The 8,729-nt window shown below is 40.1% G+C and overlaps 1 protein-coding gene across 3 annotated transcripts in view; it reads right to left on the reverse strand.

Annotated features, from left to right (window-relative positions):
• LOC121417488 (synaptojanin-1-like) overlaps positions 1–6,333 on the reverse strand; it is a 44,075-nt gene extending 37,742 nt beyond the window's left edge. For all 3 annotated transcript variants that reach the window (XM_041611209.1, XM_041611207.1, XM_041611210.1), the window contains exon 1: positions 6,120–6,333. In XM_041611209.1, coding sequence (XP_041467143.1) covers positions 6,120–6,246 — 127 coding nt within the window. In that variant the 5' untranslated portion in view covers positions 6,247–6,333. The remainder of the gene's footprint in view (positions 1–6,119) is intronic.
• Between the last annotated feature and the right edge of the window lie 2,396 nt (positions 6,334–8,729).

Raw genomic sequence — 8,729 nt, forward strand, 5'->3', positions numbered from 1 at the left:
TTAAGTGCAATTGTATTTAAAAAAACACACAATTTTTGGCCAAAAGGGTCAACTCAAACTGACATTGTAGCCCATTTACACAAGTTTGGGCTCAAAACCCTAAATAAAAAGTGTGATTTGGAGTGAGTTACAGCGTGGGGAAAATAGGCAGTGCGTGTAGTGCTATGGTATCCCGTCCCTGGCTCAGCTCCGTTTAAGCACATAAGTGATATCAGGGAATAATTTTCCTGGTATCGCATCACAATTGCTCCACATTTTTAAAAGATTTTCATGCTATGCACAAATAGCCTTATAATAATAATAATAATTGGATTTATAAAGCGCTTTTTCCAGAGGATACAAAGCGCTGTTGATTGCATGAGACAAGTTAAGGTTTATGGTCATAGAAGTGTGTTTTGAGATGATTTTTGAAGAGGTTAAGAGAAGAGAGGTTTCGAAGAGATAGAGGGAGTTTGTTCCAAAGACGGGGGGCAAGAGATTGAAAGGAGATGAAACCGGCCTTTTTTCTGGACTTTGGACGGGGGGCAAGAGATTGAAAGGAGTTGAAACCGGCCTGTATTCTGGCCTTGAGGAATTCGTGATGACATTCGTTAATATTTTGACAATATACTTCTTCATCACGAAGCGAGACCTACAGTGTACACACCCAGATGGATTTCCCTAGGAAATCCATATTTAGAGGGTGAAATCAGTTTGTATGTATTCTATTTATCTATGTACCTTCATATGCCTAATGCGTATGTATGGATAAAAATTATTTCACTATAAATGTGAAAAATGAGATGTTTTTACCAGACCGAAGCTTGGAAAGGAATAGACCAAAAGCTTCAGTCTCTGTATTTTGGTTGTTCCGCTGAACTGCATTGGCTCACTTACCAATACATAAATAGACTGAAGAGCTTGGAGGCCCGTACATATAGACAACGTGTTAGCAGTAACGTTAGATCTAACATTCGGCGGAAACCTGATTTTCAGATCGTTTTTTTGTGCATAAAATGTAACATTATGAAAAAATAATTACATCAAATTTCCGAAAAAATATGTTAAATTAAAAAATATCGTACTTTAGACCGCAGTTAACGCTAATGCCTTTCAAATGATGATCAAAACATAGTCATCTTTGATCCTTTCGTCGGTCAATGTAAGTTGCCATCTTGGATGACGTCACCATCCTTATTTACCAGTCGCTATATATCGCGATTTGCGCTTGTTGATGTGCATGCGTTCGGAACTTGTCACTCGCATTGATTTGCCAGGATATCAAAAATTTAATCGGAAAGCCTTGATAAAAGCACAACTCGTTGAACGTAGAGGGCAGCAACACACAGCTGCCATTTTTTTCACCTCCGGCAGAAGAATTAAAAAATAAGAAATAAATCATTGGTAACATTAATTCAATATTTTATTGCATTTGCTGATGTGGTTTACGGTACACATGTGGAGTGTTATAGAAACAGTGGATAGAAGAAGAGAAGAAGTGGATAGGCGAGAAAGTGGAGATTTGAGAATAGAGTATTCTTTCTTGAAAATAGTCCTGAAAAGGACTGTAAACCAGAAGGAATGTTGAGTGAGAACAGCTTGAGTAGTAGAGCTGATGAGGAGGTGCTGGCTTGAGTCGGCGAGTAGAGATGATGAGTAGTAGAGAGACTCGATGTTACGGACAGGTTGACTGTCCGTCAACCTGTTTGTATAGTATCAAAAGAAAGATTAGTCTAACAAAAAATAGTGGGCATTCGTTCAAGATGATATGTAATTTAGAATTTAAAAAAATTAAAAATCTATAAACCCAGTCACCCGAATTGTAAGAAACAATTACACATGCAGGCTCGCACTAACACATTACCGTTGGTGAATTGGGATGATAGCAAAACGTCATCTTATTTCCTATTGTTCTTCGCCAACGTTGCAGACGCGTGCGTCGGGTAACATTGGCGAAGAACAATAAGACACAAGATGGCGGCGTAAACATCGGGCAAGTCTCTTCCGTCTTTTCACAATATTTTTCTCAATTTTTTTATGAATTCTTGTTAAAAAATAACAACGAGAGCGTAGAAATGTCGGAAATGAAATTTTATCTCATGTACATGATTTAGGGCTAGGTCTTTTAGAAGGAAAGTAGAAATCTCGGGGGTGAAAGTTCAGGTTTTGGCTTCCTTCGTGTGGGTCAATGAGAAAGAAGACCTGGCTTCACTGAGAGTAAGCCTACGTTAGTAAATGATTTTAGAAATTTACTCTCAAGCCGCCTTGCTAGCTTTGCCTAGATCTTGCCCAAATCATGCAAAGGAAGCAGTCGCGCAATTGCAATCAGCTCACATAGCTCATAGCAGTGCCCTCAGTCGCGGCACACACCGGCATCTGACTCAACCTTTCACCTAACCCAGGGAGCGTCGGACCTCTCTCTCTCTGTTCTCATCCCTCCGCTTGGTTCGGAGATCGTCGGGTCCGCTGGGGTCCCCAGTCTCGATCGGCCATTTTGTTATGATTCACAACAAAAACGGCCGATCAAGACTGGGGAGGAGAAAACTTTTCAGTTTTTTCAGGTTTCAGTCTGTGCCTCGACGTCCAGTAGAGGCGCACGGCCAATATTGGAGACTGTCTACAATGTGGGAAGTTATCTCCAATATCAGAGACTTTTGTAAAGAATTTGGGTATCCAATTTCAGAGACAGTCTCAAGTTTTGGAGACTAATTTCCTTTGTTTACATTTGCGGCAAAAGGATTACCTTGGCGGCAAATAAAAATGTGATAAGCAGATTCCTCATTACAAATTACCCCTTTTCACCGCGCCGTCTACTTTAAAAATTCACCGTCTACATTTGTTTTGATAAGGATTTTTGTTGTCAATCACACACAAAACAAATGGGCTTATGATGTCAGTGAGACAAAATTTTGGGTGGAAAAAAAATCATGCTTTTGTTGGTGTTGTTTCTTTTGTCCTTTTGCAAAGCAAGTCTCCAATGTGGGAGATTGTCTCCCCTATTGTATTGGAGGGAGTCTCCCATATTGGCCGTGCGCCTCTAGTCTCTACTGACGTCAGGGGCCCGTTTCTCAACACCTGGACAAGTTAGTCATATCTTTATCTACCAACCACAGAGTTAGTTCCAATCTTACTAAACCTGTTTCTCGAAAGGCTTCCTAACTAAAATACCTTGATATCGATATTATCGGTAAAAAGAGCAGACGAGACGTAGCCTTAGTCACAAAATAGCATAATTTTCAAAAAGAAAAATAACAAAATTGCAAATATTGTGATGAATTGGGAATTTCATCTTTTAAGAATAATAGCACAGGTATATTATGCACCATACATACTTAGACCATGAAGACTAGAGCATTCAATTGCTGAGAAAATGGAATTATGAATAATTGATCTCGTGACTAAAAAATCACATGTGGACGTTGAGATGGGTACCCCCGGGATATCCAATTTTAATAGTTTACGAAAGTAAAACCATAATGGTTTTCGTTGTAAAATGAGGATAATTATACGGTATTTTACGATTCCAAACATCATCAAAATATAGTTTAACAATTTTCTTTTAAATCTTAGATACTGAAACTTACTATTTGACAAATTCTATGCATAAATTAGAGATAGAATTTATCAAAATGTTAATAGGGGTCTGAAAATGACAAATACGAGTCCATTTATGGATGGCCTGACGTGGTAGAATCTTTATCAAATAAATTATTTTACTATTTCAAAATGAATGGTTTTGTGGAGTATTACCAACAGTTTTTGTAGATTCTTTGTATTACCATGATCATAGAATGCATTATCCAACTTGTTTTTTGATGTAATTTCAACATCTTTGATTGATTACGTAAGATTATACTTTTCACATTTCTAGGCACTTTTGCATGTCATAGTCTACCCACGTGATGCCACTACGTCATTAAGAAAGAAGTTGTGACAGGTTCGGAGGTGTCATAAATATTTAGTGAGGTTGTTGTACCCGATCTTGGTAAAGAGGGCTTCGTGAAACGGTTAGCGGACAAGTAGCTCACTATTTACGATTTAGTCAAGAAGTTAGACTTATGACGGTGTTGAGAAACGGGCCCCAGGATTCTCTACCACTCGTCACTTGTTCACTGCTACCACCCTGCCTGTGGGGAATCTACAGGTAGGACTATGGTATGCCAATGTTGTACAGAGGACACACTTTTAAAAATCATTAAAATATCACTTTTGTGACCAAAATTACTAATTTCCATACAGTTGCAATTTATTTTTCATTAGTAACTTGGGAATAATTTTTGTATTCACCAAAGCACTTAAAAACTTGAATTTGGGGCATATTTTTGTGTACGCCCTCTATTGGTGGAAAGTAATATGGTGTGGTCGTAAGTACCTAAGACCACAGGGTATGGGCACTCATGGTTTCAAATCGTCTCGTGTGTGAAGGATTCATATGCACCTGGTGCACGCGAATCTTTCACACCATCTTTACTAAAATAACTATGACTTTACATCATAGCTATGAAATATGATTTTTCTATAATACTTACCGAACCATATGGACCGTTTGTTGAATTCTTTTGTTGTTTGTTTTAATAAAATAAGAGCATTTTTCGTGATCTTCACGTAGATGCCTCCTGGTCAGCGTTGATATCAACTTTTGCCTAAAGAGGGCGCGCGATATTATTCACCAAGCCGGTAGGCACTTAAGAACCAAGTTTGAAAGGATACTCGTAAAATTATGTCACTCTTGCCGATGAATATTCATTAGATCGTGGTCGTGCGTGTTCAATACACACCGAGTGCATGCATGCAGAGAGTTTGTATTGAACACGCACAACCGGATCTAATGAATATTCATCGCGAGAGTGACATAATTTTACGAGTGTCCTTTCAAACTGGGTTCTTAAGTGCCTACCGTACCTTTGTTTACGGTGTTGCAAGCTAGCTGCATTCTAGGCGATCAGCATTATTTTCTTGCTCGTTCAATCCACTTTCATCATCATCTTGTCAAAAGATGGCGTACTTTACCAATAAGTATATACATGAGATGCAACCTGTTGATTTTTGGTACAATTTCCTATTACGCGCTGACGACTTGAATTGAGAATGTTCGATACGAAAAATTGCTTTTCGATTGTTGTTTGCGTACTTTCCACCGCAGTATTAAGGACGGATCGAACGGAGTATCCTGGTTGAGACTTGGAGGTAAGCGATAAAAACAGTTTTATAAATAATTTCCACTTCATTTTGTTTTTTTAAACTAAATTTATTAAAAAGAAATCATTAGTGGAGAAATACTAAAACGTTTGGCGTTTCTAATTCCCTCACATTCGTGTGATGAATGAAAACGTCAAAGTCCACTATGAAACCACATGCGTTGTGCGAGGTTAGTATTACTAACCTCGCATGTTGTGTGAGTGGGGTATGGGTAGCTTGCACGCGCGCGTCCCAAAATGGGGAGATCGTGAACGGACGGCCGTACGTTCGCAAGGGGCCTTGCCTACGCGGAAGCCATCTTCATCACTTTGAGAGTCGACCGGAGTGAGACGAGGACGTCTGTGAACAACACATCAACCTTTGCCTCGCCCGTTCGCTCTTCGAGTTTTCCTTACACCACAAGCTACATATACACCAGGAATACATCACATCCCAGCAAACATCCACAGCAATAGTCTACTAGTTTCTTTGACCTGCTTTTTGGTTCTACCTACATTATTATTTTCACACCGTGCCCTGCACCATCATTTGCCTGGTAAGTATCACTGGTACTTTCCTCCTGATAACCCCCTTTCCTTCCTTCTTGTTCATTGAAATTTTGAATGAGTGCCACTCGTACGCGTTAGACCTTCATCCATATAATTGTGGTAAGTGCATAATTTCTGTTTTCACAATTCATCTTGCTCTATATTTTGACCATAGTCTACCCTTGTCCCGTGAGTATGGGTAAATACACGGTGAGCTCCTGGGCGCCGGGCCGGGCCGCTTCGCGGACCGGCGCTCCCTGGGTTACCTTTCCCTAACCCAGAGGGCTCCCGGCCGCGTAGCGGTCGCGGCCTGGAGCCCTCTGGGTTACCTTTCCCCAGGCCCAAGCTGCAGGCGTAGAAGGTGCACAGGATCCGCTCAGTCGCCACCGCATTTGGAGCATTTTCAATACTTACTCAGCACGGCGACCGCCTCCGACTCAAAAAGAAGTGTTTCTTGTTTATTTCTCGCCTCCAGAATCACGGAATATGGTGGACCAACTTTATGATAAACTCGGAATGACTTTCCCATCGTAGTAGCCATGACTGTGTGGAATATTTCACCAAAATGTAAAAGATAATTTTGTTTCGGCGCTATTTAACGTTAGGGGAGGATACCGGAAAACATGTAAATGGCGAAGAGTTGAAAGAGGGGTCACACTGGTACCCGGATCTCGCTCTTAGGGAATTTTTATTTCCTTATTTCCATTTTTTTTTCGTTTAAAAATATAGGAAATCGGAGGAACAGGCCTCTAAAATGCACTTCAGTCAACACACTTTGAAGGAAAATATCATGAATACATACTATTTCTCATTGTCTGTAGTTTCCCATTTATCTCGTCACTTTCCCTTATCGTAGAGTGTGTACTACTCGTACCATGCGTGCCCCATCACTGCATGTATGCTCTTTAGGGGGGCGGGGAGGGGCGAATGGCCCGAGTCTAGTCAGGAGTGTTGACCCCCCCCCCCCCCCCCCTCCCTTACAGTATAACAGAAAATTCCAACAAAACTCGATGGTAGGTAGTGGCCTAAATTAAGACAATCATCTCGTTAAATTTGATCAGGTTTGGCAGCTTGTAAAAATGTTTTATTTCGAAGATGGGTTAAGCTGAAAACGAATTAGTCAAGAACAAACCTCATTTAGACTGCCTCTGGATATATGGCGAAATACCAGAGAATTTTGTTTAACCTACAAAATATAGTATATTTCGGAATAGGCCTATATGTACATGCATGTCTTTCTCCCTTTTCTTCTTGTTTTTCTGATTCCTAATCCTAATTCCACTTTTTTAATTTCTTAATGTGTTACTCTGTCTTCGATCTAAAGGTACTAGGCCTATTCTTTCATTTTACTATAGTACAGCAACTACAGTAAACCCCTTTCTCTCTCTCTACGGGGGGGGGGGGGCGGGGGGCATTACCGAGCGGATACCATGCGTGACCATATCGGGTCTCCAAAAGCACCCTAAGCACATATTTTCCAGAATCTGAAAATGTCGCCCTTAACAAATATTGGCGTATGAAACTTTCTATCCTTGAAGAATTGTAAATAAAACCACATTCCCTGAATTTAACCCCTAAACAAATACAGCGATATTTAATTATGTCACGGACGCCGGTTGTCGGTTTTACCTCTACATCATTGGGTTTATTACAGCCCCCTCCCACACCTCGCGCAATTAAATCGTAGACCCTTTGGGCAAAAAGTACATCCTTAAACATTTAAGTCTTAATACCCTCGCAAATTTAACCCTAAACACGTAGCTTTCGATCTTAGCGAAAATAGATAACCTTTTTTTCATTATTTTAGTATTGTTGACACCCTTACCCCACCGCGTAGCCAGGATTTCATTTTGGAGGGGGCGGTAAATGCACGCGAAGCGTGCCAGCACTTACAGAGCGCGGGAAGCGCGCTCCCTAGGGGGTAGGTGCAGGGAGGGGGGGTTTCCCCCTCCCGCGCGAATCTTTCGAGGTTTCATACATTAAAACGAAAAGGAGCCGTCTCTCTTGTCTGTAGTATATCAGCTCCAATTCAGTTGACTATATTGTGATTTTGAACCTTCTTTTGCATATCTGTAACTCGCAAAATAGAGGAGAAGAAGTGTATATGCCGGGCGGAAGATATTCCTCCCCGCGCAGGGCAATATAATTCTGAAATTTCAAAGGGCGGACGTTTCATCAAATACAGATGAATCTCCAATACCCCCATCGGCTCTAATTCAATTGATTTTCTATGATTATTGAACTTCATTACAAGGAAAATGGTGAGCAAAAAGTTGAGATTTCTGTGATTTTATTGAAATTAGATTTTAAAAAATGATGCCTTATTTCTTTGACTTATCCTGAAGCGCTTCATTTTGAATTATAAAGAAACTTACGTGTCATTCAAAATTTCAAACTGAGGGTGCAAAACAGGACAGGAGATGAATGTGCAGGGAAATGACATGAAGTTTAATAGAATTTGATAAAAAGATATTGTACTTTATTATTATTTATTTTTATAATACGACAAGAATTGTATACCTTCCTCTTTTTAAATTAGGAACCTGTTTGCCCCAAAATTATAGTTGTTTAGTAATGAGCTGAAAAACGGAGAAGTTGACTTTATTGAGGTGACGGCAGAAATTGATAAAAAGACTACCCGCCCAGCATGTCCAGAGCCGACCCGACCAGAAGTTGCGCGATCAATTAAAATAAAAAAGATTACTTCATATACTTCGGCCTAACCTTACTCTAATTCCATGCCGCAATGCATACATTTGGACTTTAACTGTCAAGAAATATAGCTGAGATGGAAAAACAGGGTTTACAGAAAGGGTGGGGGAAACAATGGAGACCTTCAATGTTGTCATTTAACCGCGCGCAGCGCGGAAGCAAAACTCATATATAAATTTAGAGCAAGAGTGAAGGAGTTTCACTTTTGAGAAAAAAATAAAGAATGAAAAGAAAAAAAAAACAAAGCTACCTTTCTTCCCTTTCCTCCCTTCCCTTTTCCTTTTCTTCTCTCTTTTTCCCTTCTTTTTTTCT

This window comes from Lytechinus variegatus, chromosome 6, assembly GCF_018143015.1.
Source record: "Lytechinus variegatus isolate NC3 chromosome 6, Lvar_3.0, whole genome shotgun sequence".
Taxonomy (NCBI): Eukaryota; Metazoa; Echinodermata; class Echinoidea; order Temnopleuroida; family Toxopneustidae; genus Lytechinus; species Lytechinus variegatus.